Genomic DNA, 24,902 nt, shown 5'->3' with positions numbered 1-24,902 from the left:
GTACACACAAATCAATTGCTTCAACTCTTCTAACACAACTGCAAATACATGGAAAGTTTTTTTTGGCATTGGTTTATTTGATAAGCATTTTCAGTTGTGAATGAAAATGTTAATGAAGCAATGGGTTATCTATTCCTTGAGTTCCTGAGCTGTGCATAGAATTCAATTGTATCTCATCCTGAAGTGATAGTACCTCCGCTAAGGGGCAGATAACATTTTAGGGGTTGCTGATTAAATTTGTCAACTTTTTTGCCAAATTAACGAACTATTAACTCTATCAACCTTTGTCAGCAGCCTTTACAGATGGAATCATGAGGATTGAAAACTTAGCTTCATTGCTGGTAGAGGAGGGCAGGAATTCCTTCCCAGGAAACATTTGTCATTGCAAAAGACAAGCAATGCACATATTACCTGAATACTTTGCTTTTCCTGAAATAAATGTTAATATAATCTGCACTAAAAGGGACCCTTTTGGCAATACATGTTGAAGATGACCTCCCTAACTGCTTCTTGCAGTGATGAAACAGTTAAATAGCTCTCATTTCCACATCTGTGTGAATTGAGCCACCAAGGCAATGAAAAATGACTGCCTGTGAGGACTGGCATAGAACAGACTAGGATGAGCTGTGTGACTGTCAGTCGGGCTGTAAAGCTCTTTGCTGAGTGACTTCTCTGATCAATAGTGCTGACCCTTTTTAGCTGCCTTTACAGATTGGTACTTTACTCCAGTTGGACTCAGGGGACTGAAAACGTTTTGGTGCTGGTAGAATGGTAGAAGAGGGCAAGAATTTCCTGCCAGGCAGCAGTGTGCAGCCTGAGATGATGTCTTTTATTTTAAACTATGGTGTGTTCATACCTCTGGTTGTGTAGACTTTGGGACCAAGAGCATTATAACAAATTAGACTACGACAGGGTACTGCAGAGTGAAACAGTAGCATGTACTTGTGAATCAATCTCTGCTTTTCATGGTAAAATGGAGCATCACTGGTTGTTGCCAGTGACGTACCATTTTAGCTTAATATAGTAATAGCTTTTATTCTGCAGTTGTGTTTATGAACCATAAAGTACATCAATCTGCATTTTTTAAAAGCATACTGATCAGATTGACTTTTAACTGCATATAAGATCACAATTTGACTAAACATGTTGAATGGAAACAATTCAGTGAATTTTGTGCTTTAGAAAGCACTTAATGGTTTCACATAGTTGTGTGGAATCTTGGAATAAGCAATGTTAGCCTTTTCACTAAGGTTGTCATTTTAGAGCAAAAAATGTGAGCAGAATAAGTATTAATAGCACAAAAAGAAATTATTTTAATGAAATTATTCCATTTTGCCATTTGGGAGCTGTGGCATATTTTCATAGTTTTATTAATCCAGACTGGCATGCATTTCTTAGTGATATACAGTAGAATCTTAACTCTGAGTTTTGGTATAACAGCTATTTAAACAATTTCATGTAGAAAGAGCTGAATGCTTTTTCTCAAAAATAATGATAATGCACAGATCATTTGTGCATCAATCAAATCTAAATTGCAGGAAATTATTCTAATTAATTTATTAAAACAAGGAATTTTTTTCTCAAACATTTTGCTTGAGGGCTCACACTCTAAAAATTGTGCAGTTATGCTTGAGCATTTGGGTGCATTGTTCCAGTTGATGTGCAGACACCAAATACAAATCTGGTTGTTTGGGAACTGTGTCTTAATTAAATGATAGAACTTGTCTTATTTCACTGTAGCATGGATATTTCAGAACATTTGCTTGTTTTTAAATGTGCAGGTTTGAAATTGGCAATAGAATACCGTAATTGAAGAATTATAATTTATTGTTCAATTGCTTCAAGATTCAAATGTAGAATTTTTTTGTCAGTTCACTATCATTTTCACATTATGCATTTGCAATCTTTTTCTGCAGGTTCAGTCCTTACTTTCGTAACAAAGAGAAACTTCTGATTAGTTCTGTTTCCTATAGCAACTTGATTGATCCCAAGCAATGTTTCTGTCGATTTGATTTAACTGGTACATGTAATGATGATGATTGCCAATGGTACGTATACTGTATTTAGCGTTGTTATGAATATTATGTTTAATAATTGATTATTGCATTGACTTCACAAGATAACACTTGACAGTGAAAGAGTAATGAAGCATTCACTTTTATAATCATGGAATCTCCCCTTTATATTAATAATATTTAAACATATGAAACTGCTAATAAATCTGATTCCTGTCATTAAGATTAATTACTTGGTCATATTTGCCAGGAACCTTAAAGTATCAATATGGGAATTTTATAAATTCCTATTTCCAATAGTAGGAAAAAGGAATTTATTTCCATATTGTTATGTTCAAGATTGTAGCGATTTGGATTCAGATGCAAAAGCAATTTAAAATTTGAAATGGGTAATAAATGTAGAGGTTATTTGGTTCGTGTTTTGCTGTAATGTTTAGCAGTGTAAAAAGGGGAAATTTTATTTATCTATTAAAGCCATCCGTATATTTTTTCTTTTGTCTAGGCAGCACATGAGAGACTGCATTTTAAATCAATCCCAGCTGTTTCAAGATCTTCTCTCCTACAATTTATCTCTGATTAAATGTTCAGCTTTTAGTACAGATGAAGAAATCAGGGTTGCAGCTGGTAACTATGTATTACATACTGTTTAGATATTTCTGTCCAGCATTAATTTATTAATCATTATTACAAACTGATTAAAAAGAATTTTTAGCTCTTAAGATTATACCAAATATGTTTGAGTGAAAATATATCTGAAGCAAAAATGTTGAAATATAGAATTTCTCTTTTTAATGTACAGAAAATTATGTGGATAAACAGTTTGGTAAAAACAAGGATCGTATGACCACAGATGAGATGGCTGTTTTACTTGTTAGCAAAGTGAATGAAAGTACTGGTCACAGTAAGTAACTATTGTCTTTTAAATTATTATTTGTAGCCAACAAAACAAACCTGCCACGCTCGGATTCACAACTTGTGGTCTCTGACGTAATAATGAAATATTTATTCCATGGACCTCTATCTATAAATTAAGAATTGAGTTCAATTTATGGCAATGTGCTTGTCATAAAGATAATGGCTCATCGCGAAGAATTAACGTAAAGTATCATAACAGAAGTTAATAGCTTCTGAAGAGAAGTAGGGAGTTGGGTGATGTAAAAAGAATGTTTCTACACTTGGAGTAAGAACACATGTCGATAATTGTCGAATTGGTAGTAATCCAAAGTCAAATCTTACAGTCAGAATGTGAATTTGGCTTGAACGTAGTGTAGAAATGTATTATGATGAAATTTATTTCGCAGATCAAAGCACTGGTATAGTTTCATTCACTAAATTTGATAAATTTGATGTTGATGCCTTAGTGGATATGCTGCTAAGGTGTAAACTGCCAGCTGATAAATGAATTTTCATTTCAAGTTGGGAGAACTTGCACATTTGTCTTACTTTTCAGCACCACCTTACACGACATTCAAAGAGAGAAGGAAATGGAAGCCCAAACTTCTGAGAAAACAAGTTTCTGAAGGCAGCAACAGTGATGATGAACAAAATTTTGGACCAGTACGATACGGTATGATAAGATTAGAATGAGTTTTAGAAGTAAACCCATTTATTTTGTTTTGGCAATACTTGGAAAATGTGATCATTATCTTGTCTGAATACATGGCCATCTGTTCTTTTAACTACTGTAATAGTGGGTCATTGATAAAGCGCTGGATAAACGAAATGGCTCATCTGTTCAGTATTTCATTCATAGTGTGATTTTAGCGGTGTGGTCTTCTATTCAACCTTTGATAGTAGATTATTATGATAAGTGAATTATACAGTTTCTATTGTTTAAGTGGAATCTTTCTTTCCTATCTTGTGCTCTAAAAAAATAAGCATCAATAAATTTGTCCTTCAAAGGCCAATGGTATTTTCCTAGCAATGATTCAAATGATGTCTAACACACCTGGCTTTAACTCTTGAAATTCTATATGGAAATGTTGTGCTTATAGTAGGATTTGCTGAATGGATGCACTCTTTAATGGAGCAAAGCGATTGAAGGCAAAAAAAAAACAGGATCCCAAGTTTAAGTGGAGCTTTTTAGAATCTAGGGCATTCCAAAGCAGTTTATAGCCAAAAAAAAAGGACTTTTGAAATCTAATCATAGTTGCAATGCATTGACTGTTCTAATATGGTACAGTACATATGATTTGTATGGTAAACAAATGGAAACATAAACTATGCTAAATCAATTCTGGACTGAAATTTGCTTTGTATTACATTTCCCAACTATTTAACTATGATCCCTGTTTAAAGTGGAACTTGCTCAGCACATAAAGTGGCCACTGAGTGTATATTTTTATTAGTGCACTGTAGCCCATCTACTTCAAGGTTCAGTATGTGCATTCAGATGCTGTTCTGCACTCCACTTGTAACACATGGTTATTTGAGTTACTGTCACCATCCTGTCAGCTTGAACCAGTCTGGCCATTCTCCTCTGACCTCTCCCATTTATCAAGACATTTTCACTCACTGTGTCTCATGGAGTTGCTGAATTGTGCTGTCTAGGTAGTGTTATTCCGTGCAGGCAATACAGTTCTCGTAGCTGCAGTATTTGTGTCGGTGATGAACCCAGGATGATGGTGATGGGGGACTTGCTGGTGATGCCACTGAATGTTTAGTCTAGGGATTAGACTCAGAAATGTGTATTTCCTAGTATTGTGACATGGATGTTGCTGACCATTTTTCAGTTTATGGTGAATGTTGTCTGTATTTGCTACATCAGCATGGAATGTATTTTCTGAGGAGTTGCAAGTGGAATTAAACATTTTGCAAACATCAGTGAACATTGCACTTTTAACCATGTGCTACAACATATGTAGAAGGAAAGGTTTTGCGGTAGGCAAAGGTGATCATGCCTGGGGCTTTGTGCTCAGGAGCTTCTGCAGTGATGTCCTGTGGCTGGATTGATTGACTATTAACTGCTATTGCCTCCTTCCATTGAGTTAGGTGTGACTCCACTTATTGGAGGTCTTTACCTTTTTGCCCACTGGCTTCATTTTATCAGAATGCCTTAATGCTAAAGTTTTCCAGTGATGTGACAGCCATTGTCCTCCTCAGCTTCCTTGATAGTCCTTCTCTTATTTTTTTATTTTATTTTTTGTTTTGCTAAGATATAGCTCATAACAGGCCCTTCCAGCCCTCTGAGCCAAGTTGCCCAGCAATCCCCTGATTTAACCCTAGCCTAATCAGAGGACAGTTTACAATGACCAACTAACCTACCAACTGGTACGTCTTTGGACTGTGTGAGGAAACCAGAGTATGTGGAGGAAACCCATATGGTCACAGGGAGAGCTTACAAACTCCTTACAGGCAATGATGGGACTTGAGCCTGGGTCACCTGTACTGTAAAGCATTGTGCTAATTACATCTCTCTCTTCTCTCCCGCCCCCCCCCCCCCAATCTCCCCCAAAAAATCTCTAATTCATCTTTTTGGTTCGTGATTGGACCAAGAATGTGAGGTATGGAGATGAGTGGTCCTTGAGTAACCCAAACTGGGAATTGGTAAGCAGGTTATGTATATGGACTATGTGGAGTATGTGTCACTTCATAGCACTGACAATGACCTGTGTCATCACTTTTCTGATTGACAGTAGACCAAGTGGTAATTCACCAGATTAGATTTGTCTGGTTTTTATTTTTTGTAATTTTATTTAGTGATACAGCGCTGGCAGGTGGTAAGAGTGGGCTTCCTCACCTCTGCCCTTTAGGGCTGTGTCCTAAGAGCCCTCCTTTACTCTCTGTATACCCACGACTGTGTCGCCACCCACAGCTCCAGTCTGCTAATTAAATTTGCTGACAATACTACATTGATTGGCCTTGCCTTAAATAATAATGAGGCAGCCTACAGAGAAGTCATTATCTTGACACAGTGGTGTCAAGAAGACAACCTCTCCCTCAATGTTGCAAAAACAAAGGAGCTGGTTGTGGGCTACAGGAAGAATGGAGACAGGCTAACCCCTATTGACATTAATGGAGCTGTGTTGAGAGGGTGAACAGCTTTAAGTTCCTCGGTATACACATCACCGAGGATCTCACATGGTCTGTACCTACTGGCTGTGTGGTGAACAAAGCACAGCAGTGCAACTTTCACCTTATACGGTTGAAGAAGTTTGGTATGAGTCCCCAGATCTTAAGGACTTTCTACAGGGGTATAATTGAGAACATCCTGACTGGCAGCATCACTGCCACATATGGGAACTGTACTTCTCTCAATGACAGGACTCATCAGAGAGTAGTGCAGACAGCTCAGCTCATCTGTGGATGTGAACTTAACACTATTCAGAACATTTACAAGGACAGATTTGTAAGAAGGACCCCTAGGATCACTGGGTACCTGAGTCACCCCAACCACAAACTGTTCCATCTGCTACCATCTGGGAAACAGTACCACAGCATAAAAACCAGGACCAACAGGCTTCGGGACAGCTGCTTCCACCAGGCGGTCAGACTGATTAATTTATGCTGATACAATTGTATTTCTAGGCTATATTGACTATCCTGTTGTGGATACTATTTATTAGAAATGACTGTAAATTGCACAATTAGGCAGAGATGTAACGTAAAGATTTTTACTTATGTATGTGAAGGATGTAAGAAATAAAGTCAATTCAATTTGGCCCTCCTGACTCCTAAAGCCAGACCAACCCCTACTTGACTCTAACCTAATTACAGCACAGTTTATAATGACTGATTAACGTTTTCAGACTGTGGGAGGAAAACAGAGGACCTGGAGAAAACCCATGCATTACAGAGAGGACGTGCAGAGGACGCTGGGAGTGAACTCTGCTGCTGTAATAGCGCCGAGCTAACTGCTGCACTACTGTGTCCCCCATTATCCACATTATCAAGTAGTTACTGTTTTAATTACTCAGCATTCATATTGGCTCACTTGACGATAGGTCCTGTATCCAAAGGCAAGAGTGTTGTGAAGTCAATTCACTTACTGTTATATAATAATACTTAAAGTCTGGCACCTTTGGGACTTTGGTAATGCTGGACTAGCAGATTTTCTGAACTTAAGTTTTATTCAACACTTATTTCACTTTTTTAATATGTTGCACAATAGTATACTTTAAGTGAGGCTGGTGAGTTTAAAGAGAGCAGGAACTTGAGCCTGGTTTTGCATCTGACCATAGTCCAGATTCTCAATTCAGAACACACGTTTGCTTACACTCTGAACACTTGACTCACACTGTAGAGTAATGAATGAATCAATTTCAGACCACTGGGATTTCTGACCATTCTGAAATTTACTGTAATTTTAAAAACTCATTATTACTGAATTCAGCTTGGATACTGTGCCATACCACCTCCGGTGGAGCATGCTGACTCTGCCTCTCTTCTGGGCAACCGTAAACAAGTGACACCACAGCTTAAGGTTTAGTTCTTGCTATGACCGAGGCCCGAGCAGCTTCCCTGCCACCGCCAATAGTTCAGTGAACATAATTTATTTTTAACCGGTTTATACTGAATATTGTGCAAGATGTTGATGCTCAAATTCTGTATGACAGAAGACTAATGACTGATAATCAGCTAACCTTTGTTCTCAGTCATGTAAGCTGGAACTGTGTGATTTCTACTTATAGAAAATTGACTTTATTGAGGAACATTGTCAAAGAACGACAATCTAAGTCTAGTAATCTCAGTGTACAAAGGGAAAATGATCTGGTAACCTAAATGCTCTGAGATCCTTGCCTCTTTGACTGTGGAATCCAAGTTGTTTTTTTATTTGTGATTTGTTTTTCATCCTGCTGAATTTAAAAACTGCAGAAAATTTGTGTAATTATTTCCAGCTGTAAACCTCATGTAAAACACTGAGCAAAGAAAGCTATGCTGGGAATGGTAATATTTCTCAAGATGTGGTCACCTCAGATACTTCTATTTTGGATTTTCACTAGATTTGACAAGCAATTTCCTCTAAACTTGCAATTTGGTTTAATTTTGGGAGCCATTGCTGTCCCTGACACTCTGTCAGCTGTCTATCAATGTGCAATATCTCAGGTCTCCAGTAGCAGTATGGAAACACACAATATTTTGTATTTTAACCAAACTCATCTGGTATCTTGACAGCATGTTTGTAGATTCAGATGCCATGGTTGTGGTTTGTGCACCACCGTGAAGTAGTACATTTTCAGCACTGTGGGTAGCTTTTTGAGTTTGGTATTGGATTGGGCTGGAATTTGACAACTGGCATTTAAAAGGTTGCATTGTATCTGTTGGGACGAAGTGAGATTTCTGAAGGGATGTACTAATATCTCAAATCAACCATTTTCAAAAGGGTATTTTTGAGTTCATCGCTGACTGGCAACTCTTGCAATGCTGCTCGTACCAAACTGTATTGGCCTCTGTCTTTTCATTGGGTTCATCAGATGCATGAAGAGGAGGAGCTTGCTACATGGGCATCGGCTTGCTCTCCATATTGTACTGCCTAGGCTTGCGTATCTAGACGACTAGGACACAACATCCATAGTCGACTCTGACCAACAGAGACCTCAGATTTTCTGAATATTAAGTTACTCTAGTTTAAATCACTGTTTAATGTGGATGGGGATTTAAAAAAAAAACAATTCTTTTGTATTTCAGCCAAGTGTGTAGAACCTTCCTGGTCTGGAACTGAAGCTTTAGATACAGTTATTACTCCAGATGATGTCCGATATTTTACAGCAGAGACTGATGACATTGCCAACCTGGAAACAAGTGTGATGGAAAATCCTCAAGATGTACAGCTTTGGATTAAACTCACCTATAAATATCTGAATCAAAGGGAAGGGTATGTATGCGTTTCCTCATCTTAACTGGTGTGCAGTGAAGAATGAGACTAATTGTCTCGCTCAATTTCCTTTCATGTCAGCAGTGGCAAGTTGGTAGCTCCCTCACCCCTGAGTCATTAGGTTCAATATCTGAGATTGACTTCCACTGAAAAATCAATTGCAGTGCAAGGCAATGGCATATTGTCAGATGTTTCTGATTTTGGATAAGCCATTAAACTGGGATTCCATTTGACCATAAGATACAGGAGCAGAATTAGGCCATTTGGCCCATTGAGACTGTTCCGCCATTTCATCATGGCTGATCCATTTTCCCCTTCAGACCCAGTTTCCTGCCTTCTCCACAGATCCCTTCATGCCCTGACTAATCAAGAACCTCTCAACCTCTGCCTTAAGTATATCAAATGACTTGGTCTCCACACCAACCTGTGGCAACAAATTCCACATACTCAGCACACTCTGGTGAAAGAAATTCCTTCTCTTTGTTCTAAAATGATACTCCTGTATTCCAAGGCTGTGTCCCCTTGTCTTAAACTCCCCCGCCAGAGGAGACATCTTCACATCCACTCTGTCAAGGCCTTTCAATAGTTGCTAGGTTTCAATAAGGTTACCCCTCATTTTTCTAAATTCTAGTGAGTAGAGCCCAGAGCCATCAAACGCTCCGCATATGATGAGCCTTTCAATCCTGGAATCATTTCCCTGAACCTACTTTGAACCCTCTCCAATGTCAGCACATCCTTTCTTAAAATATGGGGCCCAAACCTCTTCATAATACTCCAAGTGAGGCCTCACCAATGCTTTATAAAGCCTCAACATTACATTCTTTTATATTCTAGTTCTCTCGAAATGAATGCTAACATTGCATTTGCCTTCCTCATCACCGACTCAAACTGCTCTTACTCAGGAAGATATAAAAAGCTTTTTAGACTAAGGATTTTCTAGACAGTATTTTTTTCCTCAGGCAACACCTAAAGGCTGATAACTTGGTCGTTATTGTGTCATTGCATGTTGTCTGCTATTTCTCCTACACTTGAGTAGCCTTGGATAGCCCAGGTTTGTGAATGGAGAAAATGCTGGAAATGTTCAAGTCAGATGGCATCTTTGGACAGAAGACAAATCATGTTAGTGCTATCAGAGACATCTTTATCAAATAGCTGACAAATCAACTTCTGAATTGGATTATCCTGAATAAACTTGATGCTAATCAAATTCTGAAAACTTACATTGATTTAATATTCTTCACTTGCAGTTCGTGCCAAATAAACACTGGGTTTCAGCAAATTGACCAAACTCTACACTGCACTAAGTTTTACTGGTCATCAAAATAGGCATGTCTGTAGAAATATCCTCTATTTTGTGCAAAACTTCATCTGTAAAGTGACGTTTAAATGTAAATCCTTTTACAAAAATTTGATTTCATTTTGCAAATTGGGTTTGGCTTGTTGGATTATACATTTACTTGGAGTTCTTTTCAGTCTGTATTGATTTAAAGCTACTCAGCTGCATGAGCACGGGAACTGAAGTGATCAGTTACAACTTATTGCACAAAGATTTTCTGTTTTGGATTTTGTTTTTTTTAGCTGGATGGGTTTAAATCTAGAAGTTTGTTAAAGCAGGAAGTCCTGGAGCAATGAGCTGTATGAAGCCTGCATAAGCCACTCCAGGAACCCAGGAACCAAAAACAGCAAAATTAAAATGAAAATCTATTTGGTCTTACCTGACTTAAATTATTTCGTCACAACTTTAAAGCAAGGTTAATCATTGTTAATTGTAGTCTTTTGAAGTTTATGATAGGATCTTGAACAGTTTACTGTTTGGTATACCTTTGCAGTCACCACTTTAAAAATATGCAGAGTTAAAGTAAAAATGTCTTGAGACCTTTCCAGCTGTATCCTTTGTTTCTATGCTTTTAATCTCCTGAGGCTGCTAATCCATCCGTTTCTCTCCAATCTACATCTGACTCCATCTTCTAAAGTTGCACCCTTGTGCTCTTTTTTTGTTTTGCAAACTAAACAGCATTTTTTTCTTCAATTTGGGTTAATGTATAGATTCTTAGTGCCTTTTAGATTTAACTAACTTGTAAATTTACCAATGACTTTTTGTTTTATTCAGCAGCAGAAGGTAGCACCTTAGCTTCAGAAACCAAGCTATTTGTCATTCATTTATTAGAAACAGTGGTTATACTCCAGAAGGAACCCATTTGTCTTGTCAAGTTTATACTGTCTAGAGAACGAGTTCCCAGCCTTATTTTATCCTATGGACCCCTACCATTAACTTGGGACGGGGGGGGGGGGGCGTGCGGCGTCTATGCACCTCAGGTTGGGAACCCCTGGTCCAGAGAGTTGGAAAAAAATGTCCTGACAACTGAGGCTAGTATAGGGAGTCAAAACAAGGCACTGCAAGAGCTTCAGCCCTTGTCCAAGATGTGCACGATTTGTGCAGCCAATCACATGTTGCAGATGTAACCAAACACGTGCCCACCCTTAACGAGCAATTTTTGTCTCTGGAGTATCTCACTTTTTCTAGTGTGAGTTGCTGGCTCTTTAAAACCGAAAAGATTGCGATAAAGATAAAGCAGATAGTATACAACTTGCACAAATGAAAGTTGTCAGAAACACCATCTAATATTGTTTACGGTGTAAATGTATGGCCCTTAATTGAATTTTGCATAGTGGAAGCTCTTGGGGAAATACCCAAAGTCTTCAGTTGCCCTTTGTTACTTAAATCTAAAACTGAATTAATATCTGCTCAGTGCAAGCATTTGTAATTTAGTTTTTATAATTTTCTTTCATCTTCAGTTACACATGGAATGCTATTTTGTCAGTAGGTGGCACTAATGTACTTCCAAAGTTAATATTAGCTTTCAAGATTATTTAATGACATTCAAACACAGAAGTGTAAAGGAGAATGAAATAATTGTTCTGGATCTGATGCAGCACAAGAAATATGCAAAGATAAAATAACACAATAAACAATAAAAATAGAATAAATAGAAATACATAAAATAGCTCATACACGTAGCTTTATCATCTACATAAATGGATTGTATGTCTGTAAAGTGACGCTAGGCACAGGAGTGTCTTTACATGAGGTGGCTGAAAGGAAATGGTAAGTGGTGGTTAGGTGTGTGGCGGGATGGGTTAGTGCACAGTGCAAAATGAAAATCTTACTCTTCCCTCGCCTACATAATGAACTAAAATTCTGCATTACTTTCTCAGAAAATGTCCTTTTCCTGACTGCTAAGTTGGTTGATCCAAATCAGCATATGCTAATTATGGGGACTGAAGCTGCATTATTGTACTTGATACAGTTTCTGTTTGAGACTTTAATATTAGATGGTTTTCTTTATTTGACTCTATTAGGACACCTGCGGAATGTTTAGATGCTGCATTGAATGCTTTGGCTCGAGCACTTGAAATTAACAGAGCAAATCCTGAAATATGGTGCCATTATCTCAACTTGTTCTCAAAGCGAGGTACAAAGGAAGAGGTTCAAGAAATGTGTGAAACAGCAGTGCAGTATGCTTCTACTCATGTTGCCTGGTGGACGGTAAGTATTGAATCAATGGAACTTGTCCACATACATACTGTAAAAGCATTTCTTAGAAATGGATTGGAAAGTCCTGACGAAGGGTCTCGGCCTGAAACGTCGACTGTACCTCTTCCTAGAGATGCTGCCTGGCCTGCTGCGTTCACCAGCAACTTTGATGTGTGTTGCTGGAAAGGAGACAGCCAGGTTTATTAGCATGTTTGATGTTTGGGTTCAAATTCTGATTCCCAAGGCTGAGTATGTTTGTAACTCCAACAAAGTGCTGAGTTATTAGACGAGAGGTTAAACTTGCATCTGATTATTCATTATTCTTAGTGTATTAGGAATATTGTTACTAATTTTGTTACCGTGTGCTTGAAAATTACCCAGTTTGTGACTGACAAAGTTTCTAAGGCAAGAAGCACTTAATGCTCGTCCTTTGGAGCCTTACCTCCAAGAGAACCACAACCTTGTTGGGTTTGGAGGCTTGTGTGCCTCAATGACCCGGACAGCTATGTTGGCTGGAGTCAGGGCTTTGTGTTTTAGCTCTTTGTAGGGTCACCCATGCCAAATGGGTCAAAGGGTAGAGGCCTGACTAAGAGTGGTCCACTGGTCCTCCAGGTTCAGTGGATCAGCTCAGGGCTAACACCCCTGAGTGGTAAAACAAAATTGTTACAAAAACAGCACTGAAGAATCCTTCTACTTCTGTGTGTGACGGTATTCCTGAGTCTCCACCTGGGACTTTCATGACTGACAGTAGTGAAAACAGAGGTCAAGGGCCTTCATTGCTGCCATAAGTGTCAGCGGTGTAACAGGCAATTAACTAAATTTGGAGGCTTACATTTTATTTTTTTTCTCTCTGCTTGCAGTATTTAATGCTCGAGAACTCATTTGAAGGAAAAGACTATGTTTGCAGTCGACTTGTGCAGTTTCTAATGGAAACCATTGAAGGATCAGAAAAATCAGAAATTCTGTCTTTTCAACTGCTTCAGTCTCTGCTGTTTTGGGTACACTTAAGTCTCTTTACAGGGAGGCAGCAGAATGCACTAGCCATTTTTCAGGTATACTTTTCTGAATTGGTGGTCTTGATTCTGCAACTGATCTTTTGAAAGTGATGGGGCAAGTTGAGAATTTTATTTTTAAAGTGTGTTACTGAAACTCGTGGCCTTATTTGGAGCATGAAATACAAAACTAAGGAGATTATGCCAATGTATCAGATGTGGGAAAATAATGGAGGCAACTCAGTGGGTCAGGAAGCACCTTAGAACAAGAAATATCATTGATGTTTCAAGTCAGTGGTTCCTCTTCAGAGCTTGATGAGTACTCACTAGTTTCTCTTGCTTTGTGCATCACTAACTAATGCATCACCAGTTCTTATTTAGTCTCCATTTGCAGTGTTGTGACTGTGAACAAAGTCACCAGAGACGCTGAAGCTAGTGGATATAGAAGCCTTTATTCAGCAAAATGAGCATCAGGCATCATATTTGAGACACTCTTGGAAGAAGAGGCCTGTCTGACCCAATATTACATGACATTTTTATTTGCTAAAGATCAAAGGTAACAGGCCAATTCTGTAGTTACAATGCATCTACAATGCTTCCTTTTGAATTACATATAGTTTTCACACACCACTTCCTTCACGCCCATACTCCAGATACCCAAAATGAATGTTATTCAGCATTAGCTCGTTTTCTGGCTGCATTCATGCATATGCAGACATCAAGTGATGGTTTCCTGGTTTGCAATCAACACCAATCTGTAGCTTCTGGAAGACCATTGATCAGAGCTGCATTTTAAATTCAATCTACACTCCATGTTCAGGTCTGAAGACTGGCTGTAGTATTTGCTATATACTAGAACTCCAGAATACTCCCTAACATCCAGCAGCTGTAGTATTTGGCAAATGTTAAATTTTTCATAAGCTTTTCAAATGCTGGTTAAACCACAGCTGCATATTGTGTTCATTTGTGAATGCCATGTTTTAGAAAAAGAAACAAAGTCTATTAAGAGAATGCCCTAGAGATTGACTAAAATGGTAGAGAGGACTTTCTTTCTGTGGAAAAGTTGATAAGCTTGAATTACTTCAGAGAAGACATTCAGTGGGAGTATTCCCACTGTTGAAATTGTAGCAATTCATCTGAATTGATGTTACAGTTTGCATTTTAGTGCTATTAAAGTAACGTCATTTTTAAAGAGCTTTGTAGCTATAATGCTGATGTTAAGAGAAGTTGCATCCTGTATTGGTAGCTTTCAATTCTGTTATGCACTTGGCAAAAGTAATGTGAAAATTGAGAGTTTTTTATCTGTAGTTTTGACATGTATTTTACAGAATGCCTTGAAAACTTCAGATGGTAACAAAAGTGTGGCAGAATATTTAAATGCAGATGAATGCTGCCTGGCGTGGTTAGCGTACATTCACCTCATTGAATTCAACAGTCTTCCTTCCAAATTCTTCGATCCAGCTGTAGCCAATTCTTCCAAACTTGTAATGAAGGAGCCTTTTCTCATCCCTTGGCAATCGTCAGAAGATATCAAGACGCACCCTGATACGTTGCTTGCATTGTTTGAAGGTAATTTCAGATTAATCTTTGTATCTTTCATTTGTATGTGTTAAATTGCCAGTCAAAATAACAATTCATGTTTTTACAATGTGTTCAGATGCTGTTCAAGCATGTTCTGGGGATTGCTCTACTATGGAAGAGAGGATTACAGTCTGCCTTCCAATTTACAGAAATATGATTTCAGCACTGAGGCTAATGGGGAGGTATGGTTACTTAAATTTCTCAAACGGCATTGAGGTATAAATGCAATACTGTTTCAGTGTCAAAATTTGTGGTGGTAAGGTGCAACTTGAGAATGATTGGAATTTATGGATGTTTGTAGAATATTAAACTAGATTTATCTGTTTTGAGTTCACATTTATATTTCAAATTTTAATGCAGTAAATGTGTCTTTCAGGTGGGAAGCTGCTGAAAACATCTGCAAAACACTGCTACAGTCTTGCCCAGCTGCTTACCAACTCACTGAAGCTCTAGCTGACCTTTATTTGGAGAGAAAACAAATTGATGATGCTGTGAATGCGTGGCTTTGTGCTTTTAGGAGGAGTCCCCATAATGCTCAGTTATTCTATTACGCATTCAAATTCTTTATTTCAGTGGTGTGTATATAAATCTTTTTAAATTTCCATTTTGAAATTTCTTGGTCAACACATTGAAATCAGATTCCATTTGACTCAGAAGTTTTACAAAAAATGTTATTTGATTGATGGAGTTAGTGCTTCTATGCATGACTATCATGGTAATCATCTTATGGCAGTGATGAACAATGTTTTCATTATCTTTCATTTAAGCACCATCTTCAGTGATTTGCTAAACAAACAGGAAAATTAAAATAGCTAACAGGCAAGCTATTTCAAAGAAAGATTAAAAATAACTTGTCAAATTTTTATGCATTTGGTTCTGAACAGTCAGCAATATGCAGCTGGAGATTCGGGATGTGGTTGTCTTTTGTTGAAACCACTGGATTTGTCACCTTGAGGTTTTTAAACTTGCCAGAATCTAGTATGACAGGTACTGAGATTAATTTCAGCAAACCTGTGGGAAAGAATCACAAGATCCCAGTTATTTTTTATATAAGCTTAATTAAAAAACTTCCTTACTGAAGGGACCCTGTTGTCCTCTTTTCGCCAGCTGACCTGGGACTTGTTAACTCATATTGTTACTTGAAATAACCCATATAGTCTTGTTAATGTCCTTTACCTCCCAAGGAATGAAAACAAAGTGCTGGTCATTATTTATTTGGGGAGAAATGAGATTAAGATTGGTAGATGTATGCCCTTTATGTATCCCCCTCAAAGCCAATCTTTTCTCTTGAACATTTACACTTTGCCTGTGTGAGAAACAATCTTCAACACATGAAATAGCTTTCCTCATGTTGGTACGTGTTGAAAAATATTTCTTTCTGTACAGTAAATGCAGATAATTAAAAATACTCTGCATTTTAATTGCAAATAGCCATATTTTACATTGAATCACAAATTGTACTTGTTTATTGTGAAATATTTTTCACGTAAGAACTATTATCATTCATTGCAGAAAAGGATAGACATCGTTCCAGCTTTGTTTCAAGAGTTTGTCAACTCCTTTTTTGAGGGGGATGTCCCTGATCATGACCCTGCTTATATTTTACGGTATGTTTGGAAGCATTAGTAGGATTTTTCATTTAGTTTCCTAATTTTTTAATAAATTTAAGTTTAAACTTTTTAAGAATGCTTTTTTTCTTTTTGCATCTTGCTAGTCCAATAAAATTTGTGCTTTATAGTGTAATTACATTTAAGGAATTTTACTTTCTTTTATATGACAGGTAAGCCAAATGCATCAGTAGCTGTCTTTTCTGACAGTTACAATTCCCATGCTACTATAATATAGGTTTGATAAACAACCAAATGATAAGGTGTATAAGAAAATCATTGACACCATGCATGCAATACAGGAAAGCAAAGAGACTATTTTAAAATTTCGATATATTCACCTTTGGTCATCCTACTTCAGAAATGATATGAAACTTTTGAGGAGGTGCAGAAAACATTTACTGGAATAGATTTCACTTGCGTATAGAATAGAAAATCTGAAACTCTCTATGGAGCAAAGTGGATATGGCGATTTGATCGTTGTGCACAAACTCGAGGCTAAGTTAAACTTGTGCCAATGAGTAGAAGGCCAATGGATTAAGAGATGTCAATTTGCAAAGATAATGTTAGATTCAAATAATCAATGACATGCATTTGGTGAGGGACTAGTTTAAAGGAAGTGTGTGGGCCATTTTTATACCCAAGGTGCCCAGAACAGGTTTCCAGAGGTTGGGTGGTGGAAGCAAATGCAATAAGGATGTTAAGGCCTTTTTAGATAGGCACCTGAATATGCAGGGAATGGAGGGATATGGAACATGTGCAGGCAGAAGATATTTAGTTTAATTTACCATCATGTTCAGCACAGGCATGTTGAACATGAGGCCTATTCGTTGCAGTATGATTCTGCTTAATGTATAATGTGAAGTAAGTTCTTTTTGTATAAAAAAAATTTTATATATATACACATACATCTCCGTCTTGTGATCTGCATTGCACTGCATAAATGCTTTGTAGTTACAGATTCAGTTGTGGTTTTCAAAACAGATTTGGCTAAATATTTGAAGGTAATTTTTTTTAAATGCATAGCATTGGGGGAATATTCAAGAAGATAGAATTAACTTGATTGCCAAGAGCTTGGATGGAATGACCTCTTTAGCAATAATGATTTTGTGATCCTAAAAATGTTTTTTCATGATACCTTAATCAGAATTTGAATTTATAGACATTGAAGTAATGAAGACAAATCTTTTCTCGGTACACCTGCTCAAGGCCACAATGTTTCATGTGTTTTTCTCCTTTTGTTCATCACGCTCATTTCCCCAGATCCCTGCCCCCCTCCACTTGCCCAAATTCCCCATCCCACCTGACTCAACCAAACTGTTATTCGCATACCAATGAACTGGGGTCAGGATCTTCCCAGCGTCAAATAAATTGATTGAACTTAATGCAAGCTTTCCCAGCTGCCAGATCATCATCTGTCGTATCCTTGAGTGCAAGTGATCTGAATTGAGACCCATCAACATGGGATCCAATATGGGGAAAAAAAAACACAATTGCAAAGAATCCAAAACCAGGAATTCCTCACCCAAAAATTACCTTTTGTACTTGCACCGTTTGCCTCCAAAGATGCTAATTGACCCACTGAGTTCTTCTAACATTCTGAACTTGTTCCATTTCCCAGCATCTGCAGTCTCTTCTGTCTTAAGTGAGGTAATGTATATGATACTCACTCTAGTCATTCTTGCTTTTCTCTCCCTTTCTCTTTTGCCCATTTTGCCACGAGCGTTTAGGGCAGCAATGAAGGTGGTGTTCAAGGCTTCCTTCGTGTCAGTGGCTTCCATTCATGCTGTTGTGCAGAATTAAAATGTTTACGTTGAAAATAGTATGGGAGCACTGCTTTGCAGTTCTCCCTGTGGTATGCTTTGTTTGGAGACACAAGTATTTTTCTTTTTCCACTATTTTGATTTTCCTCAACTTTGCTGTTTAGTTTTATTTGTTGATATAGTATTTTTAAAATGTAGTTTACACCACTCTAAAAATACCATGTTGTCTTTTGAAACGTTGGTTAGACAATCTACCACTTTTGAGTTTCACGCAATCTCTAGCAATCTAGATGTGGGCTTTTTCAGGATGAGCCTGTTGGCATTAGTTGCTCATCTCTAATTATTGAGATTGAGGTGACTGTGGGCAGCAATTTACACCACTACAGTCCTGCTGAAAAGGCAATGCTGTTGGGTGAGGAATCTCAGGATGTATGACAATGACTACAAAGGAGTAACAATACATTTCTCAGTCTGTATGATGTATTATTTGGAGGAGAACCTGTAGATGGTGCTGTATATTTGTGCCTACTGCCTTTCTACTTGTTCATGGGCAGAGATTAAAGTTTTAGGAGGTACCTTTGCAGTAGCCAGAACCATTTACCACAATACCATTTGTAGATGAGACTCTAGAGCAGGGGTTCTCAACCTTAAGAGGTCCATTGACCCCAGGTTGGGATCCCCTTATCTAGAGTTATGGCTGATGCTGGTGCATGGAATGAATTAATATTTAGGTGGTGGATGGATGCAAACTAGCAGGTTTCTTTATCCTAGATAATGTTGACTTGCATGAATGTTGTTCGATTTGCCTTCGTCCAGACAAGTGAAGAGTACGATTTCATGCCACTGAACTGTGCTTCGTAAGTATTGGAAAGACTTTGAAGTGGCGAAAGCGGAGTCATTCTTGGCAGATACTCTACCTCTGACCTCACGTCATTGGTCAAGTGAGTTTCTCGTCAGTGCAGTGACCCCCAGGATAATGTGGGAGTCTCAGAAATGAATGTTGAGGTGGCATAGTTAGATTCTTCCTTCTTGAAGGTTATTTGACTCTTACTAGCCCATGTTTGAATATTGTCTAGGTCTTGCTGTTAGCAGATAGAAAGTGCTTTGTTTTCTGGCAAGTTGTGTATGGAATTAAAATTCCAATCATAAGCATTTCTCATTCTGATGTTTGATGGAAGGTCCTTGATAAAGCAGCTGAAAATAGTGGAGGTGGGTGACTTAGAGCTGGCATTTATTAACCTGATAAACTACAACAATCTTTGTCCTGCATTTAATTCTCACTCACTCTTTCACTGTCCTATTGATGTTTTATTCTCATAGTTTTTAAATAATCATGTATTGATTATCTGTTTTGTCATTTTTTAAAATCCTGCCTTAGTCTCTTAAACTGTTATACCAATCTTTGTTGACTTCTGTTAACCTTCGTGATCCTTTTCAGAATACTAGCCACTACATTGCACCCTGTTGCAACTTACATTCTCCATAAGACCATAAGACAAAGGAGCAGAAGTAGGCCATTCGACCCATCGAGTCTGCTCCACCATTTTATCATGAGCTGATCCATTTTATCCTATTTAGTCCCACTGCCCCGCCTTCTCACCGTAACCTTTGATGCCCTGGCTACTCAGATACCTATCAATCTCTGCCTTAAATATACCCAATGACTTGACCTCCACTGCTGCCCGTGGCAACAAATTCCATAGATTCACCACCCTCTGACTAAAAAAATTTTTTCGCATTTCTGTTCTGAAAGGGCGCCCTTCAATCCTGAAGTCATGCCCTCTCGTACTAGACTCCCCCATCATGGGAAACAACTTTGCCACATCCACTCTGTCCCATGCCTTTCAACATTCAAAATGTTTCTGAGCTCTCCCCTCATTCTTCTAAACTCCAAGGAATACAGTCCAAGAGCGGACAAATGTTCCTCATATGTTAACCCTCTCATTCCCGAAATCATTCTAGTGAATCTTCTCTGTACCCTCTCCAACGTCAGCACATCCTTTCTTAAATAAGGAGACCAAAACTGCCCACAGTACTCCAAGTGAGGTCTCACCAGCGCCTTATAGAGCCTCAACATCACATCCCTGCTCCTATACTCTATTCCTCTAGAAATGAATGCCAACATTCTCATGTCATCCAGATTGACTGTACCTGCACTTTTAAGCCTTGTATATTTCAAATCGAACTTTTCACTTTGTCTTGCAAGATTCATTCTTTCAGCTATGTTTTGTTAAATTGGTCTGTAACACCACCTAACTCTGCGCCGAATGTGAACTACTACTTTCTTTAAGACATGAAAAATGGATTAACTGATAAAACTGTTAATTTAAACCAGAATTACTCATTAGCTGTCTACAATGCAAGTATAATTTTTGGGCTGAGGAATGCTTGGTTTTGGATTCTTTGGAATTGAATGCTTTTTCCATATTAGATCCCATGTTGATGGATCTCTTTGAAATCAGATCATTTGCATTTGGCAGCTGAAGTTAAATCAGTTTAGGTTCAAGTTAAATCAATTTTTTCTATCCCTAGTTCTGAAAACTGTTCCCTAATGAAAATTCTGTTCCCTTTCAATGTAATTCAAGATTTAATCATACCTGCACATCATTTGAAGTCTGCTACCTCTTAAAATTCACTTCTCGCTTAACAACCATATGGACTTCTAAAGTGCAGAATTTCAAACTGGAGCTTTGTGTGTGGTGGTGGTGGATTTTACATATTTAAAGTTGTAGTCCTAACCTACAGCATGGAAACAGGCTGTTCACCAAATCTATGCCAGCCATTTGCATCATGTTGGATTTTTGCAATCAATGTTCTGGAGTGGAATTTGACCTCACAACCTTCATACTTGGTGGCCTGTATTATGCCTGCTTCACTGCCATTGAACTGTATTTGTTGATGTGTCGTGTTTATTCCTCTGTAGGTTATTTTTGTATAATTATCTGGCAGGGTCAGTTCATGATGGGGTATTTCTGAGAAATAAATCAACATTTCAGGCACCCATTTCTCTTTGAGAATGTGTTGACATATGGAGGTAGTTTTCAGAACGCTGTGCAGCTTAACAAACAAAAATGAAATGTTTTCTGATGGGTATTATGCATGTTTTGCCACATTTTTTTAATAAGTAGGTACTTTTTTAAAGGTTTAGGTATGTGGTTTGAAAACCAGCTATATCCACCTAAACTTTTCAAGCAGCCTTTGAGAAATGCTGACATGAGGTTAAGTTGACTTGAAGCCTGGGAGAGTTAGATGATGAGTGATAAGGTAGCTGTAGCATTTCAGACATGCAGAATTAGGTGCCAGCATCTTGAAACAATGTTTGTTCAGAGTTGACAGGATTTTTTTTTCAATTATCCCTCTATTTTGTGATTATCATCTGTTGTGATGAATCTGCTGTGATTCATTTAACTTTTTAATCTTTGAACGTATTGCAGTATTTATCACCATTGATTCAGCCGCTGATCATGTTTAATGCTCATAACTAAACAAACTAAGAAAGATTTGTATAAAACAGCAAGCTGGAAGTTATTTTGATTAAGTTGACAATGTACTTTGGCTTTCTCTCTTCTCATTAGCTACCTCCTAAATTATCCAATGCCTTACGACTTCAGAGCACCTTCACGTAAAGAAATGTTGAATGGAGAGCGACTAAACACACAAATACCCTATCTATGGCTCATATTCTGGTAAGAAATCTGATGCATAATTCTGAACTGTCTTGTCTTTCATCAAGTGTAAACTATGTATAAATGTTATTGAAATGTTATTAATGTGGAATGTTATTAAAAGTCATGGGCATGATCTATAGATGTACTGCCCTGTCTGTTTTGCTAATCTTAAATATCTCTCTCAATTTTTTTTTAATATTTTGCCTTGTAACAGCTTATGGCAGTCCATTAATGCGAGCACAAGAGAAGCTATGGACACATTTGAAGCAGCTCTGAGTACAGTTATGCAGAATGATGTATTGAAACTGATCTGGCTGGAGTAAGTAAAGAATTGGAGGTTGGGGGTGACCTGAGCACCATAGATAGTCAGAACTTTGTTCCTCACAGTGAAAGCCGAATTCCAGAGCAGGGATTCCCAAATGGGGTCCACAGAGCCCTTGCTTAATGGTATTGATCTGTGGCATAAAAAAATGTTGGGAACCCCTGTTCTAGAGAAAATAGATTTAAGGTGAGTTTGGAAAATCTAAAGGCAATTTGTACACAACCCACTGCCAGGGGAGGGGTTGGAAGCAGATGATGTTAGAGGCATTTGGGCAGACACATGAACAAGGAAGGAAAAGAGGTATATGTCTCTGGTGCAGCCAGATGAAAATAATTTAGATGGCATGATTGGCATGGGCATTCTGGGGCAAAGGGCCTGTTTCTGTGCTGTACTGTTCTATATTTGATGCAAAGAGAACTTTGCTCCTTAGTCTGAACATAATCATGTAATTAATGCCTTCACTTCCTGTTGTTATCAATATAATGAAAGTTGGGTGTTTTCTCTGCAGTTACCTAGTTTTTACCAATAAACAGCTAGTTGAGACTAAGAACAGGATGAGAGACTTCAAGCTGTTTACAGACCTGGTTCACAGATGTTTGGTCACTGTCCCTACAAGAATGCCTATCCCATTCAGCTCTGCCAAATATTGGACCAGTTATGAATTTCATAATCAGGTAAATCACCAATACTTTTTACGTAAACTAAAACATTACATATGCAAGAGTCCTTCATGTCCCTCATCATTAGTTACCCATGTAATGGTTTTGTAAATGTACAGTCAAAACAATAATAATGGCCATCCTTTCAAAGGTATTCCTTTTGTCTTGTTCATTCCCGCCAAACAAGTTCTGCAATTTAAAACATCTATGTTTCTAACAATTACCTCAGTTCTAATGAAGTATCATTGTTTATCCTGTTTGAATACCACAGATGCTATCTGATCTCTCTAATAGTTGCATTTTAATGAAAGTGTATAGTGGTTTAAATAGTTGTAGAAGTTCATCTCATTAAGAATTACTTTTGCTTTATTGTGGTGATTAAAGATATTTTAACTGGATGAACCTTGCAGACCAGAATTAGTAGAAGGTGTAATCTCTCAACTGGTTGATACTGAAGGGTAAGGGGATGTCGAAATTCAATAAAAAATAAATTACAAAAAAAAACAATGAAGGGTAAGGGAAATTATTCAAAGTTTTGACCATATTCTTGCAATTCACATAAATAACTTGGATGAAGGTTTGATGTTAAATTTGTGCACGGGTACAGGAACTAACTTGAAAATCTAATATTGTTATTGCTAGGGAAATTAAATAGAAAAGTAGAGCTACAGGGCATTGGTGAGATTACATGCAGAGTTTACTGGCCAATAAGATATTTCAGCAGTTCCATTTAATATCAGAGAATGCATACAGAATACAACCTGAAATTCTTATTCTTAAAGGACATTAATGAAACAGAAGAAAGTGCCCAGAAAATGAATGACAAAAAAACGTTAGAACCCTAAAGCCCCCTTCCCCTCCCATGCACAACCAACACCAAAAGCATCAACTCTCCCTACTCCCATTCCCCTGTGTGCCTCAGGAAAAGCATCACCCGTCTACCACCCACCATCCAAGCTATAGCAAACCCCCGAGACCAGGATCTAGAATCTATGGGGGGAAAAAAAACTGTTCATCCCAATACTTTGACATCCCACAGGCTCGAGAGAGAGAGGGATATTGCTCCTGCCTCAGCTCACTGTTTCGATGTTACAATCTGTGGTGTCGCTTATTTTGACAGCAATGTACATTGCTGTGGTGTCGCTTATTTTGACAGCATGTACATTGCTGTCTCAAGTGCTTCAATCTCCCTGTGAGGGAATGTCGGAAAGACGAAGTTTGTCTTATGGAAATTAGAGTGCAAATGAATTGAACCATAAGACCCTGAGGGCTTTTCATATGTAGAGAAAACTCTTACTTTAATGGGAAAATTAAAATTCAGGTTCACAGTTTAAAAAGGTTGCTGGTTTAGGAGCCATGGATGAAATATTTGGAGGGTTGATTTTGGAGCTCTGTCTCAAAGGGTAGTGGAAGCAAAGTGTGAATATTTTTGAAACCGTTGATAGATCCTTGATAAACAAGGGTGTACAGGTTTACTGCTGGTAGACAAGAATGTAGAGCTAAGATTATAGTCAGATCATCCATGTTCCTATATATATGTTTTGCTATGTTGTGAAATTTTAATGTTGTTATTGTATTCTGTTCATCTACCAAAATGGTAACGTGGGCTTTCCTCATTTGTTATAAAATCTAAGATCTTTCTAATAGGGATACTGGGACATATTAATTTTGTTTTTGGTTGTTGTCTTGGGCTTTGGACAAATAATCCAGGGGTGCAGTTGGGTAATTTAAGACTTTTATTTAAAATTGCTAGTTAATTTATTGTAATTTCATGGATGTCCTTTTAAAGGAGCAAATGTGTGTCAGGTTCATTGGTAGTATGGTAATTGTTAACTCATTCCTGAAGTGCCTGGCAAGCCATGTCATCATCAGGGTAATGGCTCACCACCAATTTCAAGGGCAGAGATTCCACGGTGATGCTGATCTTGTGATGCAAGTTTTTCCAT

General features: G+C 37.9%; 1 protein-coding gene across 1 annotated transcript in view; it reads left to right on the top strand.

Moving 5' to 3' along the window:
- The window catches only part of LOC134351497 (zinc finger C3H1 domain-containing protein), a 73,517-nt gene that overhangs the window by 45,712 nt on the left and 2,903 nt on the right, over window positions 1-24,902 (top strand). Inside the window, exons 17-30 of the mRNA XM_063057719.1 lie at window positions 1,917-2,048; window positions 2,518-2,639; window positions 2,815-2,916; window positions 3,466-3,582; window positions 8,643-8,829; window positions 12,190-12,376; window positions 13,225-13,416; window positions 14,685-14,925; window positions 15,014-15,119; window positions 15,314-15,512; window positions 16,450-16,544; window positions 21,883-21,993; window positions 22,190-22,294; window positions 22,806-22,971. Coding sequence (XP_062913789.1) covers window positions 1,917-2,048; window positions 2,518-2,639; window positions 2,815-2,916; window positions 3,466-3,582; window positions 8,643-8,829; window positions 12,190-12,376; window positions 13,225-13,416; window positions 14,685-14,925; window positions 15,014-15,119; window positions 15,314-15,512; window positions 16,450-16,544; window positions 21,883-21,993; window positions 22,190-22,294; window positions 22,806-22,971 — 2,062 coding nt within the window. The remainder of the gene's footprint in view (window positions 1-1,916; window positions 2,049-2,517; window positions 2,640-2,814; window positions 2,917-3,465; window positions 3,583-8,642; window positions 8,830-12,189; window positions 12,377-13,224; window positions 13,417-14,684; window positions 14,926-15,013; window positions 15,120-15,313; window positions 15,513-16,449; window positions 16,545-21,882; window positions 21,994-22,189; window positions 22,295-22,805; window positions 22,972-24,902) is intronic.

This window comes from Mobula hypostoma, chromosome 9 (genome assembly GCF_963921235.1).
Source record: "Mobula hypostoma chromosome 9, sMobHyp1.1, whole genome shotgun sequence".
NCBI lineage: Eukaryota > Metazoa > Chordata > Chondrichthyes > Myliobatiformes > Myliobatidae > Mobula > Mobula hypostoma.
Note: the sequence above shows the minus strand (reverse complement) of the source record. Positions and strands in the feature narration are given on the sequence as shown.